At 45.9% G+C, this 24,010-nt stretch overlaps 1 protein-coding gene across 6 annotated transcripts in view; it reads right to left on the minus strand.

Moving 5' to 3' along the window:
- Vwc2 (von Willebrand factor C domain containing 2) overlaps positions 1–24,010 on the minus strand; it is a 133,859-nt gene that overhangs the window by 96,639 nt on the left and 13,210 nt on the right. For all 6 annotated transcript variants that reach the window (XR_002393199.2, XR_002393200.2, XR_002393198.2 and 3 more), the window contains exon 2: positions 12,752–12,881. Coding sequence is in view for 3 of the 6 variants with exons in the window: in XM_021254244.2 (XP_021109903.1) it covers positions 12,752–12,881 (130 nt within the window). In the remaining 3 variants the exon portion in view is untranslated. The remainder of the gene's footprint in view (positions 1–12,751; positions 12,882–24,010) is intronic.

The raw sequence follows: 24,010 nt of genomic DNA on the forward strand, positions 1-24,010 counted from the left end.
GAGAGGAATAGATTACAAGATGCAGAAACAACTACAGATATACTCAGCCACTTCATCTTTGACAAAGGAGCCAACCATCCTCATTGGAGGAAAGAAAGCCTATTTAATAAATGGTGTTGGAAAAACTGGATTTCAACCTGCCAAAGATTAAAACTAGACCCATACCTGTCACCGTGCACTAAACTAAGATCGAAGTGAATTAAAGAGCTAAATATTAAGACAGAAACATTAAATTTGCTGGAAGATAAGTTAGGTAGAACTCTTGAAGATATTGGCATAGGAAAAGGCTTTATGAACAAAACCTCAGTAGCATGGGAACTAGCACAAAGAAGAAACAACTGGGATCGATCTCATCTTATTAAAAAGCTTCTGCACTGAAAGAGAAACAACCAACAGAGCTAAGAGACAACCTACAATGTGGGAAAAAATTTTCAGCAGCTGTACCTTAGACAAAGGACTACTATCTAGAATATATAAAGAATTGAAAAAAATCAGACTCCCCAAATTCAAAGACCTAATTCAAAAATGAGCATCTGAAATGAACAGACATTTCTCAGACAAGGAAGTAAAAGTAGCAAATAAATATATGAAAAAATGTTGAACATTACTGGTCATTCGAAAGATGCAGATGAAAACAACACTGAGATTCCACCTCACCCCAGAAAGAATGGCTGCTATCAAGAAATCAACTAATAACAAATGCTAGCGGTGGTATGGGGAGAAAGGAACCCTTCTCCATTATTGGTGGGAGTGTAGACTGGTGCAACCACTGTGGAAATCAGTATGGAGATACCTCAAGAAACGAGGCTTAGAGGTCCCATTTCACCCAGCTATTTCCCTGCTGGGTGTCTTCCCCAAAGAATTAAAAGAATCATACCACAGCGATATATGTGCACCCATGTTTATAGTGACACAGTTTTTATTAGCTAAAGCTTGGAAACAACCCAAGTGCCCATCAACTGGAAACTGGATAAAGAAGATGTGTTTTTCTAATACAATGGAGTACTACTCAGCCATAAAGAATGAGAAACTAGAGACATTTATAGCTAAATGGATGCACATTGAGGCCATTCTCTTAAGTGAAATAAATAGGGCACACACGTGTAAATACTGAATAGTTTCTCTAGTGTGAGAAACTGAAAGTGTAATTAAGGATTAAAATGAATAATTGATAATTTGAAATATGAAGAAAAGGTTCAAAGGGGTAGGGGTGGCAGGAGGGGAAGGGGAGAGATCAGAGTTACAGGCTGGAATCTGGAAAAAATCCATATATAGATTGTGTTTAAAACTATAAGAAGAGATGTAGATAGAGACTAGGCTGGAGCTCATCAGTGGGTTGGGAAGGAAGAGTCACTGAGATCAAAGGAGAGAAGAGTGTGTTTCCAGAAGAAGCACATACAACTATGTACAGTACACAGTATTTGATAGTGTGATTATGACTGTTACTGTTTTAGGTACTCATCATAACATGCTGTGCTTTTTATCCTTTAGAGCATAATCCTACTTATATAAAAGAGTTTACTGTAAATCAGTGTGCTGCTATGCCAGTTGTAGCCTCATGTATCTCGTGTTTAACTGTGTATTTGGATAATATCAAGGGGCCATAACAGATGACTGACATGTACCTTTTCAGCTTTCACTTAGAAGTTGGCACTCTGTGTGGTACTTTGCAATACATATGGATGAAATTGCCTAATAGCATATTTCTCAGATTATATTTCCATCACGTGTCATATGAGTGTACTGAAATTTAAATTAAAAAAATTTGGCCTATGTGGAGTCCACTAGTTAATTAGAATTTTTTCTCCAGACCACTATTTGTTCAATATTATTATTATTATTATTATTGAAAATCTTTCTAAAACAAATCACATCTTCTGATGTCTTAATGCTTGAGATTTTTTACAAAAATTATATGGAAAAATGTTTAAGTACTTTTTAGTTGTGCTTTTGTTGAGTCCTATTATACTTGAACATTTTTATAGTTTTTTTCCCTTGCATTGCTTTTCTTTGAATAATTTTAATTTTTGTGTATGTGTGTGTTTAGTGAATGATAATAAAGTTATACATTAAGAAAAGAACGAATAAGGGCTGGGGATTTAGCTCAGTGGTTTTGCTGCCTGCTGCGCAAGGGCAAGGACCTGAGTTCAATCCCCGGTACCAAAAAAATAAATAAAATAAAATAAAAAATAAAAAAAATTAAAAAAGAACGAATAACTGAGGCTCGTGGGCTTTATGAGAATTAATGGGATGCTATCCAGTGGCTGTTTCCACAAAAGCAAGCTGTGAGTAATGCAAGACAGTGGCAGAAGAAGACTGTTAGCAGTTTGGAGCTGAGTCACTGCTGGGCAGTAGTAATCAAAGAAGTTGAAAAAAGGTTTTAAATATTTAAATAATTATTCTTCTATCTATTTGGGGGGTATATATGCTCACTAAAACGTTCCTTCTTCCAGGCCTCAATACCTAGCAAAGCATAGCTGTGTACTTCTTTTTGTAGCTAATATTTGCTGTTATTTTATGGTTCTCTTTTACTTTGTTTGATGGAAAGCTTGCAGTCAAATTTCATGCCCATCTTTTTTTTTTCAGAATGGGGGACTGAACCCACAGCCTCACAGAGTCCCCCCTTTTTAATATTTCTGCCCATTTTTTATTGTTTATTTTGAGACTTTATTTTGCTGAGCTATTAATTGTGCAGTTCGTGTTTGAACCTGTGATCGTCCTGCCTCGGCCTCCCAGAGTGCTGGGACAACAGGCGTGAGCCACCCTGCCTGGCTTCATGGCCACCTTAAAAACAAGCTATACAGGATGATGGAGAACTTTGCTTTCTGACTTAATGTGTCACTCAGCAGTCACTTTCTCCGTGCCTTGATATTTCCAAATTGTAAAGTACTACATGTTCTATATTTGCATAAATACTTAAAACCTCTAGAAAAAGACCAAACCTTAATTAATTAGTGCACTTGGGAAGCACCTGAGACTCCACATGATCTCATTCCACACATACAGCCTTACAGATACTCTGTGTCCTTCTCACTACATCTGACTGTGAGGAAATGGGTGTGGAAAGCGGCCCTTCCCTTGCGGAACTCAGGGGTCTCGTGGGCCAGGCCTCCAAGGGGCGCAATGCGCACACGCCCTGGTGTGAGCAGCAGGCGGATGGTGGAGCTGCTGTGCGCGCTTCGCTTCCATTTCCCGGACGTGTTCAGCACCGCGGTCAGGGACACGAAGCAGAGGAAGAGCCGAACGTGTTCAGCACCGTGGTCAGGGACATGAACCACAGGAAGAGCCGGAAGGACCACCGGGAAGTGTGAGGCAGGACTAATCGCAGGGCTGTGTGGGGAGCTGTTTGTCCACGCCATGCAAGGGCCCTGGAGTACAGACACATCTGTGAACACCAGTGGGCTCCCGTGCTTGTACTCCTTCACACTTCCTATCTCCTACAGGTGTTTAATGAATAAACAGGAGGCTCAGGGCCTGAGGCTGTTTTCTTCCCTGGAGTTCCTACCTAATAAACCAAGCCTTGCTTCAGGAGGATATCTTGTAACAAACATCTGGGTTTCAGCCAATCGCCAATCACAAAGTGAAATATCGCACCTCACCCAAATAAGGAGGGACCGCACTGCGCATGCCCAAAGAAGGGCAAAACAAGCAAGGCCTGTTGGGATTTCTCCACCTGGCCGCCTCCTTCAGTCCGGAAGCGCTCACTGCTCCCCCTGCGGGGTGGAGCTCGGAACTCTCTGGTTGTGAGTGTTGCTCAGTTGATGAATCATTCTCTGCTCAGATACACTTAGTTCGATGTATTTTAACACAACGGTAAATAATACACTTGGAAGGGTCTTGGCTTCCATTGGCTTAAGAAGGAAGAAGATTTCATAAAGTTATCAAGGGCATCAGCCCTACAAGAGAAGGTGTTTCTGAGAAAAGATGAAGGATTAGCCTCTCGTGTGACTCAAAGGAAATTACAGAAATTTCACCTTGTCTTTTTAAGAAGCTGTCAAGATTTTTAGCTCCATTATTCAGTTATACTTTCCAGATGCCATAAAGACATCCATTCTAAGCACGGCTTTAACTTTTAGTAAATTTATTTAACTCTGTAGCCATTTTAGCAGCAGAGAAAACAGCACAATCTCAAATAAATTCCCTCCTGCCTACTTGCAGTAGGGAGGCATGATCACACCCCTAGGTCACAGTTCACTGACTCCCTTCATATTAATTTGCCTTTTGTTGATATTTCCGATAAACAGAACCAAGAAATATGTGATCATTTGAAAGTGGCTACTCTCATTTAGAATAATGTTTCTGAGGTTCATCCACATTGGAGCATGATCATAAGTTGTTTTCTCTGTTACTAAAGAGTATTCCTTTGCATAGGTACACCATATTGTACTTATCCAATTGGTGAAAATTCAGCTTGTTTCCATTCTTTGGCCATTCTCAATAATCCTGCTATGAATATTCACATCCATATCTCTGTGCGAATACATGGTCTCAAACTGCTGGGACAGAATCTTAGGATGGAATTGTTGGGAAGTATGAAAGCTTTCTAACTTTTAAAGAAAATGTCCAATTGCTTTCCAAAGTGGGTGTACCATTTAACATTTCCACCAGCAATGTATGAGTGTTCTAGGTTCTCCACATATTTTCCAACATTGGTTTTATCTTCTTTTCTTATTATGATTAGTTGATGGGATATGGTGGTACTTCATTATGCCTCTGATTTTTATTTCCCAATTAACTAATGAGTTTGAACATCATCTTGTTTGGTTATTGCCCAGTTGTCTCTCTTTTTTGCTAAAGTATGTATGTAATCCTTGGCCCAGTGCTTATTATATTGTTTAATTTTCAAGGAGTGTGAGTTCTTTATACATATTGGTTACAACTCTTTTATCAGATTTGATTTGAAAATATTTTCTCACAATTTGCTTTTGGTTTTCTTAGTAGTGTATCTTGAAATGCAACAGATTTTAATTTTCATGATATTAAATTTTTCACTTATGTATTGTGATTCTGGTGTTGAATCTAAGAACTCTGCCCAACATAATGTCATAAAAATGTTCTCCTGTCTCTTTTTGTAAAATTGAAACTCTTATATTTATGTGTGTGGCTCATTCACAGCATTTGTAGATGGCATGAACGAAGGGTCTCAAGTCATTTCTGGGTAATTACCTAATTGTCCCATAGCATTTATTAAAAAGGCCATTCCCCTGCCCCCATTAAAGTGCCTTTTGCCTTAGGTGGAAACAGACAAGTAAGAATTCACATACTGTACTTATTTCTGGATTTCAAGTCTTCATATATATTATATATGCATGATATTCTTCATATTATGTATTATATACCATTTTACCATTATTATTTTTAAGTATTATGAAATTCTAGAGTGTTCCAACTTTGTTCTTTTTCAAAATTGTTTTGTCTATCCTTTAATGTTCCTCATGAATTTTAGGACCAGCCTGTCAATTCTTCCAAAACATGAATTGCTCTAGTACTGCACTGGGTTTACTGCTTGATTCGGGAAGAATTTCCATCATGGTGATAATGTTTCTTCTGCATATTTGTCTCCCCATTCATTCCTATTGCCTTTATTTTTTTTGGCAATATTTTGTAGCTTTTAGTGTACAAATCTTACACTTCTGTTACTAAATTTATTCCTAAGTATTTTATTCTTTTTGGTGCAAATGAAATTATTTTCTGAAATACATGTTTGTTATCCATTATCTGCTAGACAAACTGACTGTTTTGGTATATTCACTTGGTGTCATTCTTTATTATTCCTAAGAGGGGTGTGTGTGTGTGTGTGTGTGTGTGTGTGTGTGTGTGTGTGTGTTTTCCTTGGAAATTTTCACAGAAAAGCTCATGACACTTTCTAATAAATGAAGATTTTGTTCCTAATTTGCTCTCTTCTTCCCTCCCCACCCTTTGAACAAAAAGATGGAAGAGAAAGAAAAATGGATACCCTTGCCTTATCCCTGATCTTGGGAGTACTGTGGGGCCATTCATCTTACTTGTTATGTGTGATTTTCCAGTTACATGTTATCAGACTGAGAAAGTTCCTTCTCATGCTTAATTTATGGAGAAGCTTAATCATGAGTGAGTGTTGGACTCTGTCAAATACTTTCTCTGCATCAACTGAGATCTTGTGGGCTTTCTGCTTCCTTTATCTCATTCACATGGTGTAATTTCATTTTCGTTGATTTTTCAGACACTAAGTCAAACTTCTATTCCTGGAGTAAATCCCAATCGCTATAGTGCTTAATCCTTTTATTATGCTATATTCAGGTTTGCTAATATTTTGTGGAAGAGTTTTGCATCTATATTCACAAGGGGAATTTATCTATAGTTTTCCTTTGCATATGTGGTCCTTCTTTGAGGTTTGATATCAGGGTTACAGTGCAGAGACTGAATTGGGACAGGTTCCCTTTGCCTCTGTTGCCTGAGTCAGTTTGTGAAGAACTCATATTATTTCTTCTGTAAACACTTGATAGCATTCACTAGAGAAGGCAGCTAGGCCCGGGTTTGTATTTATGGAAAGCTTGAGTATTTATTTGAATTTTTATTTGGGTTTCCCTATAATTTTATGCATTTCTTCCAATTTTGTAATTTGTTGACATAAAGTTGTCCTTAGTGTTGCCTTACAATCATCTTCATTTTTGTAGGATCATTAGTGATGCCTTCCTTTCATTCCTGCCTTGTCTTTCCTGACTGTTTTTGGTCAGTTTTGCCAATTTTATTGTTTCCAAAGAGCTTTCAAAGAACGAATTTAACTTGGTTGTAATGAATTTTCCCTGAAGTTTTCCATTTTCTACATAATTGACTTCTACTTATACTTTTATTATGTTCTTTTTGCATTTTGTATAATCTACCCTTTTCCTTAAGGTAAAAGGCTACATTATTGATTTAAGAGATAGTTTCCTTCTAAACACTACTTTACCACCACCCCATCCACTGTGTATTGGTCTGTTTTCATTTTCTATCGTTCAAAATATTTCCTAGAATCTCTGATTTCTTCACTGACCCACAATCTATTTAAAGTATGCTAATTTCCAAACATTTTGAGATTTGCTTCAGGTGTTAATTTTTGTTTAATTCTGTTGAGTTCTGTTGTGTTCAAAAGGCACACTTTATGCTGCTGAAGCATTCAAACTTATTGAGAACTGTGTTATGGTGAGCGCTTGGTCTGGCCAGAGCCCGGTCTTATACCTGAACATGGCAAACACGAGTGTTTTTCAGTGCGGGGCTGGGGGTGGGTGAGCTCCATATCCACGTCACAGTGGTCAGCAAGGCCAACTGTGTATGCAAGTGTTTGACAGCCAGCTGATCTGCTGTCTAGATTTTCCCTGAGTAAATTCACGGTTGAGTAAAATTTCCAACTATCGTTATTTTTGTTTCTCCTTTGAATTCTATCAATTTTTACTTCATACGTTTTGGATCTTTATTATTAAGGACGTACACTTTTTATTTGTTTTCTCTCATTTTACTGCTTTTTGTTTCTCTTTGAACATCTTTTTAAAATTTACACACTTTTAATACACCCTGCTTAATGCCTTTATCGCTCTTCTTAGGGATTACTCTAGGAATTACAGGATGACTATTAATTCATAACCATCTACTTCAGGTCAACACTATTTGCTGTAGACTAGGAAACTCTGTACAATTTTTCTTTCTCTCATATCTGCGCAAGTGTAGGCCTTGTGATGGCAATGCAACGTGATGGAAATAACAGTGGAAGTGTAGGGTCCCAAACTCAGTGAGAAACATGCCCTTGAGAAGTGAAATTGGGAAAAGAGTCCTGGTGTACAGAGTTGAGGAGCTCCATTATATTTTTCTTTCTTTTGTATATTTCTTATTTAAGTGGATGTGCAGAAATTGTTTAGACTTTTGTCAGATTTTCTCCCATTAGTTGGGCTACATTATACCTGTTTAGTAATATTATTTGATGAACAAAGATTCCTAATTTTATTTTATTTATTTTATTTTTTTTTTTTAAGATTCCTAATTTTAATAATGTTTATTTGTTAATTCTTCTTTATGGTTAGTGTTTTTAGTGTTCTTTCACATTTATCCTTACTTACTCAATGTCATAAATGCATTTTCCTATATTTTCTCTAAAATCATTATTGCCTTAACTTTCGTATTTAAATCTAAAATCTATTGAAAATTGATTTTTCTGTGGAGTGTGAGGAGAGTGTGGGTACCTTTTATCTTCACTTGCTGTTCAACTGGCCAAGCATCCTTCATTAGACTGACCACTCCTGCACCCACCGTATTACAGCATCAGCTTCGTCACAGCCAGCGATCTCACATGCACGCGTCTTTTCTGACTGTATTCTGATCCGTTTGCCAGGCTGCCTATCTTTGGGACCACATTACAGAGTGCTAATTATTATGATTCTGAATAAATCTTAATATCTCCTCATGTACTCGTCCCACCTTTGCTGCCCCTGGATATTTGATTTGCTTCTTTTTAAGTGTTGTTATGTCCATTTGGCTTTCAAAATCAATCTGGTGATTTTCACAAAAATGTCCCTGGATTTCTTTTTATCAGTACATGTTTGTGATACATAATGAATACATTCACTGTGGGAAGTCGGTACAGGTACGGATTGTGTCTTCGTTCTTCGTGCTTCCCCTCCCTCTCTTCCTGCTCCATCCCTAGCTCTCCTTCCCCCCTGTTTCCTATTGTCTTATTTTGCTCATTAAGTTATATACACCTTGGGTTTCCACTGGAATTGGGCTAAATCAGAAGATTAGTTTGAAGCAGCCTGACACGGTTCCATCACAGAGTCTTCCAGAGGTGAATATGCTGTCTCCCTCTATTCACTTAGGTCTTCTAGAACGTCTGTCGATGCAGCTTAAGATTTTTAGGTATGGAAATCTAACATAATTTATTGGGATTTACTTCTATGATGTTATTTCACACTGCAGTTGTTTTTTGTTTTTTGCTTTTGTACTGGGGATTGAACTCAGGACCTTTCATTTCCCAGGCAGGCGCAGCACCACCGAGCTAAATCCCCAGCCCGAGACTGTGGTTTTTCATTTGTTTCTGTTTGTTGATGGTATATGATAATATAGCTGACTTTTAAACACTAACCTTGCTTTAACAACTTGCTACAGTTAATTATTCATTCTGATATTTGGAAATTCCATCATCTGTCAATAAAGATAGATCGTTGCCATAAGAGTGGTTTTAGTTCTTTGGTACTTTTGGAAGGACTCAATGGAAAGGCCCTACAGTGAGTGGGCCTTTTCTTTATGCAGCATCTTGCTATGAAACAGCCACACACACCATTCCGTCTTGTCCAACACCATAAATCTTAACTCTGATCTTTTCCCACTCTGCAGCACAGGGGAAAACCAACTCAACAAAGCTCTGCCTAATTCTCAGAGTTTCTCACGTTTTCAGCCCAAATACATCTAATCATTTTAAATCTCTATGTTTCTCTTAAAAATGCCATAAGTGTTTTTCCTTTTCCTCCACAGAAAGATTATTTTCTTACGAAAATGGAGCTACAAATAACTACCATCAAGTACCAGTGAGACAGCAGGGAAATATAGGAACTTTACATCTGGCGTCCTTGTGCTTTTGACAGACATCTTGTCCCCCCACGTAGGGCACCATGTTCCACCCTGGAGAGGGAGAGCAAATTCTGACAAGGCTCTCGTATTGCGACAGTGATGTCTTCCTTCTTATCGGTTCTCCTCCTCTGTGTGCACATAGTAAGACGACAGCGGCACACACAGGAAGGAAGTCCTCTTATCCCTAAGGGGAGGTTTGAGCTCAGTTAATGCTGATAAGCATGCCTGACACCAAGGGCCTTGAATGCAAAGGGTGCTGTGAACTTCTAAAGTCCAGAGGAAGACCTGGACCCTTGAAAGCCAGTATAGCACTCACTGTATCATTGTGGAGAAAAAGAGAGAAAACGGTGCCACAAAACATCCATTTTTATCAAAAGAAAACCCTTAGGAGATGGATCTACACTAGTCAACAAAGTGAATATATTAAAACATATTTGATTTGTGATCATTTATTTATATTCAAGACATTCCCGGGTTCAAACTTTCACTCCTTTGATGCAAGTGACTCTGGCAGCCAGCAAGTGAACTGTAATTTCCCCTCTGATGGAGAAAGAGCTATTTAATGCTGTGGGTCATGACATGCTGGTCTGACGAGGGGAGGCAGGGCTGCCAGGATCAGGAGTTAAAACCTTCATATTTCATCCCGGCGAAGTCTACCCAAGCATTTAATTTCACATAAAGCATCTATTTTTGGTATCCTCTAATCTGCAATCCATCAGACAAAATCGTTTCTTACAAAAACATCCTTTTTTTTCATATGGGAGGCAGGCGTACTGCAAATTATTTATTAATTTCAATTTTCACACCGTATTTGTCTGATAGAAGTGGTTTTCCTTTTTCAAGCAAAGATCACTTTGCTCAGAATTTTTTTGCCCAATATGCCCCGCCAAGGTCAGAATACTCTAACTAGAGACAGCTCAACGTCAAGTTCTCTCTGCTGAGAGAAAAGTACATAAATCCTCCTCAAAACAAAACTTCATATGCATAATGTGACACATTTCAATTTACTTTTAGTGTGGTCTTCACACTAAGAAATTGTAATATTTTAATACAATCAGCTCAAATCTCTTAATTCAAAAGCTTCTGTAATATAAATCTAGTTTAGAAAACCATGTTTATCCTTCTAGGTATCTTCCCCAAAGAGTTAGACATCATACTACAATCATCCATGTAGATCCATGTTTACAGCTGCACAATTCATAATAGCTGAACCTCGTAAGTGGCCTGTATGTCCATCAATGGATGAACAGATAAAGAAAATGTGATATTTTGTTTTTTTGGTACCAGGGATCAAACTCAAGACCTTGTGCTCCTGAGGCAGGTGGCGACACCACTGAACTAAATTCCCGGCCCAAGAAAATGTGATATTTACACACAGTGGAGTACTACTGTGTCATAAAGAAACAAAAACTTGGGTTGTATATAGAAAAATGAGGCATCTGCCTCATCAGGGACTGTCAGCTTCATGTTACTGTAACAGTGCCTGCGGGAATAAACTGAAAAAGACAGAAAGAAGCCAGGGACAGCGGCACATGCTTGTAATCACAGCCGCTCACATCCAGTCATTCTTGCCACTTTCTGAAGCTGCTCTGGAGTCCTCTTTCCTCAATGTCTTAAAGAGGTGTGATCAAAAATATGGTGACTGCTGCTGCTGAGTGTGTCCCGCAGAAAGGCAGCTCCTAAAAACGTGACACTGTGTCCTCATCCACCTCAGTCACCAGATCTGGCACTGAGTGATTTCTGGCTCCTCCTTAAAAACAATATGACCACGAGAGGGAAACATTTTGAATGAATTCAGGTCATCGAGGCAGCCACAAGAGTGAAGACACTCAGGAAAGAGGACTCCAGAGCTGCTGCGGAAAGTGGCAACAACAGTGGGTTAACCCATAGTGTGTTGACAGCGAGGGAGAGGATTTTGAGGGGATTCATGCCAATGCCTTTTGCTGTAATAGATGTTTTTGATTTAAACATTCACTACCGTTTTGATCACACCTCACACAATAGCACTGCAAACTGCATGGATTCCCGTCCACTTCGCGGAAGCATCCTGACATTTTGGTTTAAAAGGACACACACACACACATGCACAGACACATGCACACATGGCAGGCTCCTAGCCTTCTTCCCCCTCATCTGCTGGCCTCATACCTCATGGACTCTTCCAAATACACATAAAAGAACAGGCAAGCCCATGAGAATCCCATTCCATAACACTTCCCCTTGGACACCATCCACGGACGTCCAGGGAGAATGCACCACTTCCAGGGTTCCCACCTCTGATACACTGCTGGGCTGTTCGGACTTTCCTTCAGCAGCAACTCCATTTCCTCTTCCACTAACAGCTCAAGAGGGTCACAGGGGCTCAGTGTGGTGCCCTGGGGAAGGCCCCCCATTTAGATGACATTTCTGTGGATTCTCAGCACTCTGGGGTCACCGTGAATGCCCTGGGTCACCATGCACCCCAGTCTGCCTGCCACTTACACAGCCGTGTCACCCAATCATCAAGCCTGAGCCCAGCCAGGCTCATAGACAAAGCCATCACGAGTGGGCCCCGAGATGCACCGTGTTCAGTCCCTGTGGCGTGCCCCACCATGACATCCAGAGAGCCCAGTCCTTTCTACAGGGAGGGTACCGGGTCCAGGACCTTGCAGAGCAGGGCGACTCCCAAGACAGTGCTCTGCCCATGGGGACAGGGAGCCTCTTCCTTCAGGACAAGGACAAACTCTCCCTTGATCTGTGAGGGTCAAGGGCATCTGGTGTGTTTCCCTAAAGCAGCCCTGGCTTCCCATCTCACTGGGAATCAGGGTAGAGCGAGGGGGGCTTTTCCTGCCTCATCTGCTCATGAAAAATATTCAATTATGATCCAAGTTTAATTCACTTAGTAATGAAAAGCAAATGATCTCAAGCAGCATGTTTGATTTGTCTTGGAAAGAGAGAAACAGCTTTGCAAGAACAAACAGAGTTAAGTTAAAATAAGTGAGTCTCCTCAGAGGTGGAAATTGCATTTCTCCCCAAAGAAATTCTGAGCATCCATAAAACACCGGCTGACACCGGGAAGACACCGGAAGTGCTAGTACCCAGCAACTCCCCACCAAACACCAGACGCGCCCGTGCACATGCACGCGCCACACGTCTATGTGGACACATCCCGTCCACCGGTGTGCGTTGCACGTACCGTTTTTGCAGATGGGGCAGCACTGGTCGGGCTCATACACAGGGTCCACACACTCCGTCTGGGGACACGCCGACACCGTGCATAGCACCTCCCCGTTGGCCTCGCAGCGACACCGCTCACAGGGGGACACCTGGAACACAGGGCTGGGGTCAGCTCAAACCTCCGCAATGCTTGTCCCATGAAAACCCAGCGTTTTTATCCTCCCGAACCGCTGTGGCGACACTCACGGCTCTTAAGAATGGTAACAAGAGCACGAGGCCAGTGGCTTTCTGGGGGACACGGGTGTCTTGGTCCCCTAGGAACAAAAGCTCTCGGTCAGGCCAGGGGCTCTGCTTCCCTCTCTGCTCCCAAAGTTAGCTGGGGTGCTCGGGCATCTATTCACATGGTTTCCACAAGAGCTTTCTTTGGAAGAAGCATTTCTGTTTTTTAAAACAATCAATCAAATAATAAACCACTAATAAGCAGCTACCCTTACGTGGGTAAGGTAGCACCCCCTTCCCACAGCCCTGCTGGCTGGACCCTCCCAGGGGTCCCAGTGAGGAGGCGATGGGGTGGGGAGACCGGGAAGGGGAGAGCTGGGGACCCTAAGTGTCCCAGCCTGGCCTTTGCCCCAAGCTGCATGACGGCTGTGTATCTGAACTCTTCCTGTAACGACTAAATACCCCGACTAGTGCCACTGGCTCTGCTTACAGATGAGGAAACTGAGACGCAGAGGCACCAGGCAAGCTGCCCTTGGCAGATGTTTCCCAAGAGGCTCTCATGTCACCAAGGGTTCCTGACCACCACTTTCAAGGGTTACAGTGATTTTCTACATTAGGTTCCAATTTGTCTCTCGATTGTCCTGCAGTGGCCCAAATTCTCCTTTTTGGAGCTGTTCAAGTCAAGCACAGTCCCATTTCTGGAAAAGTCGCGCAGTGCCTACTGACTGAAACCTCACAGAGAGACCAACACAGTGTTCGGTGTAGATGAATTATTTTCTGGAAAGATGGGGTGGTTTCGGATCTGAGCTGAAACAAGGCAAGGCACAAGCTGCAAATGCAATCCCAGCGGTCGGAGGCAGAAACTGGAAGTGAATAAAGCCAGGCATGGCGGCACACCTGTTATCCCAGCACTCAGGGAGGCAGAGGAAGAAGGTTTGGAAGATAGAGCCTGATTAGGATAACTTAGTGTGATCCCTTCTCAAAATAAATAATAAAAAATTTAAAAAGAAAGCTGGGACCCGAGCTCAGTGCAAAGGCACTGTGTTCAATCCCCAGTGGTGCAGTAAGTAAATAAATAAAAGGGAACAGTGGAAATGACAGGAGGTGTTGCAAACTGACCTTCCTGCTCTCCCGGGCCCGGGAAACCCCGCTCCCTGACTTGTGTGCACCCCAACATGCCTGAACTCTCAGGGGGGGAAGCAACGCTGGCAGTGCATGGGGTCTTTCTTCCATGAATGCAAGGCAAACATGGGGGACCGGGATCCCCACTTGTGGACTGGTCGGGCAGGAGCTCAGTCTGGGTTTGACTGTCTATCTGTGGTTCCGGACTCCAGTCAACCTGCTGTGAGCGGGGACTTAGCATGCACGCATGGTGGGTGTTGTTCCCATTTGTCTCCATCTCCCCCATTTACTTCCCGGTGCACACCGCAGCATGTGCACGGCCCATGGTGGGGACACCATGCTGGATCTGCAAAGCAGAGCCCTTGAGGGCCTGAGATACTGCTCACTGCATGCCCCAGGGCTCCAGCCCAGCACCCAGGTGCAGAGGGGGAGGCAGAGAATGGCCATGCAGACCCTGAGGAGGGGGGAGCCCATCCCTGTCCTGACAGAGGGCACAGGGGCAGCCAGGGCCAGAAGGCCTGGCATCTGGGTGCAGCCCTGGGAGGGACACAGCCTGGCACCTTCCCCAGGCCTCAGCTGTGCTCGGGCGGGAGCCAACAGGAGGAGACTGGGCTTAGCCAGGCCCCCGAGGCCACATGCAGCCACGCAGCTTCCTGTCGCAAAGGCTCCAGGTGCTGGGCAGGAGGCCTGAGCGGGCCTGGTGCAGGGCTTTCTGCACGAGGGGGACTTGCAGTGGCTGGGGATCACTGGCCACCTAGGAGACCCTCCTGCCTGCCCAGGGCTGCAGCTGGGGCTGTCCATCCACAGAATGCAGCTCGAGGGCAGGCAGCTGTGCTGGCCGGCTCTCTTCTTTTTCCTTTGCTTGCTTGCTTTCTTTTCTTCCTTCCTTCCTTCCTTCCTTCCTTCCCTCCCTCCCTCCCTCCCTCCCTCCCTTCTTTCTTTCTTTCTTTCTTTCTTTTCTTTCTTTCTTTCTTTCTTTCTTTCTTTCTTTCTTTCTTTCTTTCTTTCTTTCTTTCTTTCTTTCTTTCTCTTGTACTGGGGATCAAACCCAGGACCTCTGCACTGAGCCTCATCCTCTGTCCTTTTACTTTTTATTTTGAGACCAGATCTCACTAAGTCACTAAGTCACCCTGGCTGGGTGTGAACTTGTGATCCTCCTGCCTCAGCCTCCCACAGTGCTGGGATTACACGTGTATACCAGCATGCCTGGCTTGGCTTGCTATTTTCTTAAAAGACTTGTATGCAACTTTATCAGAAATTTGATGGTGAGCTTTGTTGCCATTAAATATTTAGAAATACAGATTGAACTATCTGGAGATGAGTTCATGGCTCAAAACTCAGAGTGGACGCTTCGACAAAGGGCCATGGTGAGGACCCCACCTGGCCTTTGGGTCTGCTCACCAGGGCCCACACAGGCTACTCTGCACCCCCTCAGCAGGAGCAGGCCGCCCGGGTCCCACAAGGCCAGGCTGGTGTGGGCCCCTCAGTCACCGGCCCGGTGCACTGTCGCCCTGACCCAGGTCCCTGGTTTGTAGAAGACGGAGCTTCTCTCCCAGTCAGAAGTCCCCAAGCCCTACTGGGACCCAGGCCACACAGCTGAACTGTGCCTTGCCACGCTGACGCTCCGTGTCCCGAGAGGGGGACACAGGCTGACCCACAGGCTCGCCAACCAGAAAGCCCCGCCGGGCCCATGGCCAGACAGCGTTGGTCCCACCTGCTGGGCCTCTGCCCTGCTTAGCTCCGAAGGCGCCCAAGTCTCACGAGGGAGAAACTGGCAGGTCACTGGGCGCTGGGCTCTCGGGGGCTCACCCATGGCTGCCTGTGTTGTCAGGAGGATTCTCGTCCTGGCTTCTCACTTCTCTGCTCCCTGCTGCCATGACATGAGCGGCTGTCCCTCCCCAGGCCCTCCCGCCCTGCTGTTTCTGCCTCAGAACAGCTGACCTCGGATTGAAACCATGAAGAGCTCCTCCAGCTCTTGGGTGTCAGGTATTGTGTCCAGGAGACGAGGAAGTAACTGAGATAGTCTCCTTCCACTCTTGATTTGGGCCCTGGTCCCTGACTGGGGTGCATCCACCCAACCTCCCAGGCCGACCCTGACCTGACAGACACAAGTGACACTGGGTCCCTGGGTGCAGAGCTCGGTGACATGGATCTGGGAGCACGGTGTGCCCGGCTCTGCTCGCGTGTGCTTTTGTGGTGACCTGGCCCCGGTGAGGCTCACAGCAGATGAACCTTCATGTGTCACACATCAGCTAAGACTTCCTCCTCCAGGAGACTCACTTAGCCTCCAGCTGGGGACTTCTGTCCCCCGACCCCTGCCTGGGCCCACATGGCCCTTACACAGTGCAGGAACGCTGCCAAGTTTAAAAACAAAGCAAACACAAAGCTCAGTGCCTGTTGAGCCCAGCAGCCAGCCAAGGACAACACAGCCACGCTCAGCATCCCCCTGTCACACATGAAGCTGCTGCTGGACCCCAAGCCTGGAACCCTGCACAGAAGCTGTGGAGACCTAGCGGCCCCTCCCACGGCTCCAGATCCAACCCAGCCTGGTGCCCGCCGATCCAATACCAACTATCAGCTCAGTGCCTCACATCAACTACTGCATGCCAGGAGCAGTGAAAGACTGCGCTGCATAAAAAAAATATGGCTTCTCTCAGTGGGAAGTGAAAATAGAGACATTCTCAGTACATTCATTCATTTTGGCCCAGAGGCAGAGAGCGAACAGCTCTTCCAGCATTTGGGGGGAAGGTGAGAACAAGGACGAGGATGATATTTGGGGTGGTAGGAAAACAACAGAGGGGTGCAGGTAGGGTCTGGCCTAAGCTGATGGTGTGATTCTTCCTCATCCACCCTCTGGCTTTCCTAGTCAGCACCCCAACTCTGTAAACAAGAGGCCTTTAACTGAATCCAAGAAGCATGCGCTCGAATCAAAGCAAAACGATGTAGAGCAGACATGGTCGGGAGAGTGGCTTTCAGTGGGACAACTGTGAGCACAGCCTGGACAGCACAGCCTAAGTGAAGATGCTAACTCCCTGATGATTAGAGGAGAATTGGTCTGAATTAGTTAACACTCAGTAATTATGTACAGGCCTGGATCCTATGCACACAGGCAGTGAGGATCACACAATGAACACTGAACTTACTTCCGAGCAAGTAGGTAGGAGTGAGTAATAATATAGTTTACACATGAAATGCTTCCAAAATGCGTGCTGTTTAACTCAAGAGCCTTATACATATACTACGTGACCCCGTAGGACCTAACCATCTCCTGCTTAAAGGCCCCATCACCCCAAATCACACAGTGGGGACTGTGCCTGCAGCAAGGAGCCCCACAGGATGGCCAGTGGGGTGAGGTTGGGCTCGCACTCCTACAGGAATGGAATATAAGGAGCTTCGTGTTGTATCGCACGTATTTTACATGAATCAGCTCAGGTGCTACTGGGCACCATCTGGAAGAAGGCCTCGGTCCATTCCATTAACTGATTGTAATCATAACCACAAGTCTCAGGTTCTGAGATACTGCAGAGAGCTGGCTGAATTTCAATGCCATTCTTGTCTACGTTTCCAGTCTCTTCCACTGTAGGAGTAGGGAGTCTTTTGCAGACACTTTCTCCTGTTCTTTCCTGTTTGCACACCAGCCCTCACTCCCCATTCTCCTTGGAGTGCAGCACACTTTTCCCAAGTCCAACTGAACACATCTTCTTGCTCTGTGCTGCCAGGAGAGGCTGTGGCATGGAGGAGAAGCAAGAGATGCCTATGCCAACAATCCAGTCACCCATACAGGACCAGCGTCACACTTCCAGTCTGCACCATGAAACCCCACTGCTGCAAAGCACACTGGATCCTGGTGGCAGGGAGCGACTACAGGCTGAAGGCAAATGTTCACTCAAAAACAGACAAATGGAGGCATGAAAAACCCACAGCATTTTCCCAAATAAAGTAATGCTTTCATAGATGGGATTAATCTAAACATCAAAGAAAGAGAAGTATGAGCTCACAAGCTGCAGCATAGATCTCTATCAACTAAAACTACTAACACCAAATAAACTCTTCTCCCCATTTTGCTATTCCTTTCGTCAGCAGAGATGTTCCATTTATTTTTCTAAGCCTGGAATTCTTTGATTCCACTATGACCCAGAATCAGATTAACATAAAAACAAACAGAAATACTGAAATCTGCTCTGGCTTATTCCTTTTATCTGTCTTTCCCAATCCTTTCCTCCTTGAAACTAGTTTAGTCCCTGGGCCCACAGAAGTTGGCCAGGAACATAAGGTACAACGTTCATCTCTTAATTCCCTAATCCCAGTATTCTGGAGAAGAGAGACAAGTGTGGCCACTTGTTCTTGGACTTTCAGTCTCCAAAACTGTAAGCTGAGTAAACCTATTTTCTCTCCATACTCTCCAGCCTAGGGTATTTTGTTATCATAGTGGGAAACAGATTAATACACAACTCTATAAATACTTACTGGGTCCAAAAAGAAACGGTTTGTAAGAAAAAAGCTAAGATTAACTTGCACATTAGGTGATGAAAACCATAAAAATGACAACACAAAGGGCACTCAACATTTCCCAGAGTGCTCCAGGGTTAGGTATCCACACCTAAGGAAAGGGGGAATAAATACGAATCTCTCCACTCAGTAGATCAAGATTTGGAGTCTTAATCCACAAATGGAAGAGAGGATGAATACTAAGAAGAGCCCTGTCTGTGTGGAGACTGAGTAGGCAAATGCAAGCTCTGAAAACAGAACTGAAGACTCTTTGTTATACTGAAACTTGCCCAGCAGCCACCACACTTTTATTTCCTGTGTTCTAATCCAGGGGTTCCCAGCTCCAGGCCATGGGCTGGTTCTAGTCTGTGGCCCCTGAGGAATGAGGATGCAGAGCAGGAGGTGAGCAAAGGGGAAGAAAGGGGAATATGGCCCACGCGGCTGCACCCCGGCCAGATTGGAAGCATCAGATTCTACCAGGACACAGACGCTGCTGTGAACTATGCACAAGAGGGGGCCGGGCTATGCTCTTCTTGGCCACCCCAAACCACTCCTCTGTCCCCAGGAAGAAAGGTCTGGTCCTGAAACTGCTCCCTGGTGCCCAAAGGTTGGGAACTGCTGTTCTAACCTCTCCGTCAATGCTTTCTTTAAACAGCTAAAAAGCTATATGGACTAAGCAAAGATTCATACTTTCTGACGTACATGACTGAAAACTATGTTTCAAATCCGAAGACAGAAGATGCAAGACATGGACTGCATCCTGCAGAATGGAGGTGGCATCCACGGGGACCACAGCAATAACAAAGGAGCGGCCCCTTGGCCCCATGACTGCCCTCGGGTGTGGGTCACCTGCTCCAACCCTGTCTGCAATTTTGTTAAGAATCCTGTGTTCTCAACAGACGAGAGAGACAAAAGTCCCTCCCTTCAAATGCTCAGGAAGGGTAGAAGAGGAGATGTAAACACACAGGGAGAAACTACGTGGCTGGGAATGTGCAGGGCTAAGTGTGCTGGGTCAGGTTTACAGCCTCCAAGGCTGCAGGCTCACTGGGCAGAGCGAGGACTAGAACGTGGGTCTGCAAAGTGGGGAAGGTTGGGCCAGGTGAAGGGAGAGGGCGGTGAGGACGAGGAGATGGAGGACTGAGATGGGAGATCAAAGAACGCTGCTACTCCACGCTGGCTGAATTTCACCCTAGGTAGGGGTGCAGCTGCGGATCAGACTTCACAGCTTGCGAGGGAGGAGCGGAGGTATGTGTCCTGTATATTCGGCTGCAGCTGGCAGTGGAAGCCCTGACTGCTATCACCAGCCTCCCTCACACCTCCCACCAGGCCGCGTTGTGGGACTGGGGCCCAGGGTGGTTTTATTGAAATGATGGAAACTTCAGGGCGGTGGATGGTCTCATGTCACTGGGCACCGGCCATTGAAGGGGACCTGTGGGACCTTCTTTCTCACTTCTGCTTCCTGGTCATGTGGAGACTGTTTCTCCTGTCACACCCTCTGCCAAGCTGGGCTGCCTCACCACAGCCTCAAAGCAATCAGCCCGATCAGCCATGACCTAGAACCTCCAAAACTGTGAGCCAAAGTAAACCTTTGCTGTTTATAAACTGGTTCCCTTGGGTATTTTGTTATAGTGATTGAAAGCCAACATAATAATGGTCTTTAGCTCAAGGATTATTGTGAGAGATGAAATGAATTAAGACAGACTAAGTTAATACATGCTGGTGGATTCCTCTGGAGCTGTCATAATGGAAACACACGGTAAGAGTATGCAAAACAAGCAAGGAATCCTATAAATCCATTGTGAAGTGTTTTTAAAAAACTGAAAAGAAAAACGAGTGAAGTCTTTTATGTAGCAATTCACAAAAGCAACAATCTGAATAGTCAATTAATATAAGTATGAGTCTTTCATTTCATTAAAAATCAGAATTCAAATCAAAGGAGAGAGAGTTTCGGAAGACGGCGTCTCAGGACCTCGAGTTTTGGCAAAGAGCTTCTCTTGTGTTGCCGTGTGCAGCGGTGCTGGGTTGTGGCCCAAGGTTGCAGCTCAGGAGGGAGAGAACCTCACGGCTTCTCTGCTGGCCTGCAGCCAGGAGAATGCTCCAAGCGAGCTGGCAACTCACCCACAAGGTGAGGGCAACGGAGTCTCCCTTCCAGAAGCTCGCAGATGCCAGGGTATAGGTGACCTCAGCACTGGTTCAGTGGGCAACCTGGCACCCCTGAGTTACAACCCTGAAATGAAACCGAGTGTGCTGGTGCACAGCTGTGATCCCAGCACTCTGGGAGGCTGAAGCAGGAGGATCCCAAGTTTGTGCCCACCCTGGCCAACCCAGAAAGATACTGTTTCTAAGTAAATAAATAAGAGGCTGAAGGTGCAGCTCAGTGCAAACGCCCTGGGTTCGATCCTCAGTAGCACAAAGAGAAAAAACATCTTGAAAGTGAACTAATGGGGAACTATTTAGATGCCACTTACTGACTCCCTAAAGCCCTGGCAGTCTGTGATGGAGGAAAATTAGAAATAACTGAGTGCAGGAAGAGAATGGATAAACACACTGTTGTGTTAATCAGCTGGAATCAAGCAAGGCAGTGGCAGACATTAAGGAATGACTGTGAAAGAAAATAAATGAATTTCAAAAACATGAGATAAAAGGCTAAAGAGTGCACATGGCCTCGTGTGATTTGGGTAAATGGCAATCTTCAAGGACAGAGAACAGTGGGAGTCCTCTACAGGGACAGGCTCGGCAGAGCAAGGAAGTCCATGCAGGAGGCGGACGCACCAAAGTCGCTGCCCCTGGGACTCCCACGGGGGAAGGAGAGTGGAGCAGGGGAGGTGTGTTTGTATCTGTGGTTTTATTCACTGAACAACAGAGTAAGAAGCAAACATGACAAAATCACAGCACCCAGTGAACCATGTGGTACCTGAACATCATTTGGGCACAGTCAATAAATCCTGTATGTAAGTTTTTTGCAAATGTCCTTGTTGTCAGAGGGCATTACATAAGTGCCTGAAGTAAGCAGAAAATCCCCTAAATCCTCAACACCTGCTAACAACAAGAGGGTGGAGGGGTCTAGTGATGCTTCCACTGGGTTGGAAGAAAGGGCTCAGGGTGCCCAAGACCTAGAGATCCCACAGGCAAGGGGTGGGCACTGGCTTGCCAGCATGCATGTGGCCTCAGGGGTGTCCCCACCAGCCTCAGGTGAGCTGCACAGGCCGAATTCCCCCTGCCTACCTGTCCCTCAAGCCACCGGGAGTCAGGGAAGACGCTGGGGAGTACCCAACACTGGCCTTCTCTGACCAAGCCCACAGGAAATGCAAGGTGGGGCAGAGTGGCGTGGGGAGGCCTCTGGCCACCAGGACAGGAGATTTCTAGTTTCCCCCCACAAGAACAGGAGTTGGAAGAGGAGCCACTCCTAAGGTGGACAGCACAATGGTGGGGCCGTTGCTCCACCCCACTGAGCCTCGGTGTCTTCATATAAAAGGGGAAGGAGAGCTGGGCACAGCAACACACGCAAGTCATCCCTGCACTCTGGGAGGCTGAGGCAGGAGGAGAGCAAGTTTTAGCTCAGCTTGGGCAACTTGGCAATCTAGCAAGACTCTGTCTCAAAATAAAAAAGGGCTGGGATTGGAGCTCAGTGCAGAGGCCCCGGGCTCCATCCACCCTCCACGCACTCACACACTGGTGGAGTTGGAAGTTTTCTGAGAAACCAAGCCAGCAAGCAAGCGGTCACCCTGCTGGGGTGCCTGGGTGCGGGTCCCGGCGTGTGCTGCAGCATAAGAAGGTGCAATGGGCAGATTCTGCCCCACGGACTGTGCCGTCTTCAGCAAGTTGCCTGAAACTCAGGCCTCAGCCTCTCACCTGAAAAAGGCGGATGGTTAAGTAAATTGAGGCTCCCAATGCACTTCGGCCCCCAACAAGTGCACGTACCAGCGGGTCAGCAATGGAGAAAGTGGTCCAGTAACCCTCGACATCCGTGCGGGATTGTGGGATGGGTTCTGTGACCCAGACAGACACAAAACCCTCTTTGAGGAGCTCAAGTCCCTGTAGAAGCGGCCTGACACCCGCCTGGACCCACACACACCTCCCGCATGGCTAAAGTCTAGACGAATTGTAATACCAAATACAACTTGCATGTCCTGGAAATAAATAGCTGTTTCACAGCCCTTTTCTCAGCCTTTTCAGTCCATGGCAGGTTGAAGCCACAGACACAGAGGCCCGTGTATGTGCTGCTTCGCCCCCTGTGTTTCTTCCCATCAGAGCCTCCTGGTCGCCTCCCACCTCTGCTGCTCGAGAGACTGGGCCCTAGCATCCTGGAGAGCAGCCAGACCTAGAACAAACCCTAATGGCTTAGTGCGAATCTGTAAGGACCACAAGTTCGAGGCATGCCAGAGGAGGAGTGGGCCTTCACAGAACTTCCTGGGGTTTTTAAATATCACGTGTCTAGGTCAGCAGGCTCAGCCACAGAACTGAGAGAAGATGTGACACGAGGTGTTGAGGGGAGGGAGGAGAAAGGACAAAGGCAAGGGGTCAAATGCCATGGCCCCTGCTTGAGTCCACCTGGATGGTGGAGGGGCTGTCGGAAACCCCGCTAGGTTTGGGGGGTCTGAGAACACAGGGCCGGTGCTCCACTCCCCAGATGGAGCCTGGAGACCTCCAGAGGCTTCTGGAGGCAGCCAGCTCTCCATGAGGTGCTGGCACTGCCAGGTGTGGGAGTGCAGAACACCGGCCGTGCTGGCCCAGTGTTCCTGAGGGGCTGGGGCAGGATAGCTGCACAACATAAGGTCTCTGACCCTGAGATGGGTGTGGCAGCAACTCCTGCCAGCATGCCGAGGGGCTGAGGCAGGAGGATCACATGTTCAGGCCCCGCTTGGGAAACCTAGCAAGACTCTGTCTCAACATTTTAAAAAGGGTTGGGGATGTAGCTCCGTGGGATGGCTCTGGGTTCAACTGCTGGTAATAAAACAAACAAAAACTCATGTGTTAGGGGCTATAAAGAGGTCCACACGTGCCAGGTGTGAGGGCTAGGACTGCGTCCCTAGGGGACGTGGTACCTGTGGGACTCTGAACAGTGGAGATGTCCCAGGAATAAGGCTGGAAGCCGGAAGCCTGGACCTCCCGAGGCAGACCCGGAAGCCCCCGCCATAGGCAGATGGATGTTCTCAGCCGTCCGCAGGCACCAGAGCCAGGAACCCGAAGGACTTGCTCCAGCATGGTGTCCACTCCTGACTCTGTAGTGTTCACCCAACCCCACTGGGGATGATCTGAGGACCTGGACCAGGACCCCGGGGTGGAGGCGGGAACTCAGACTCTTCCCCTCCACCGGCCCAGGAGGACCACAGCTCCCGAGCCGCTGTCACATCTGGGCCCCAGGTGGCGAAAGCGTCCTCTCTGGCCACTCCGTCCATCACACCTGCTTTGGCTCACTCTGGGCTGGCCCTGAGACCGAAGTCCTCAA

This window comes from Heterocephalus glaber, unplaced genomic scaffold (assembly GCF_053883595.1).
Source record: "Heterocephalus glaber isolate CG9 unplaced genomic scaffold, H.glaber_assembly_v1.0 deba00001610, whole genome shotgun sequence".
NCBI classification, from domain to species: Eukaryota; Metazoa; Chordata; class Mammalia; order Rodentia; family Bathyergidae; genus Heterocephalus; species Heterocephalus glaber.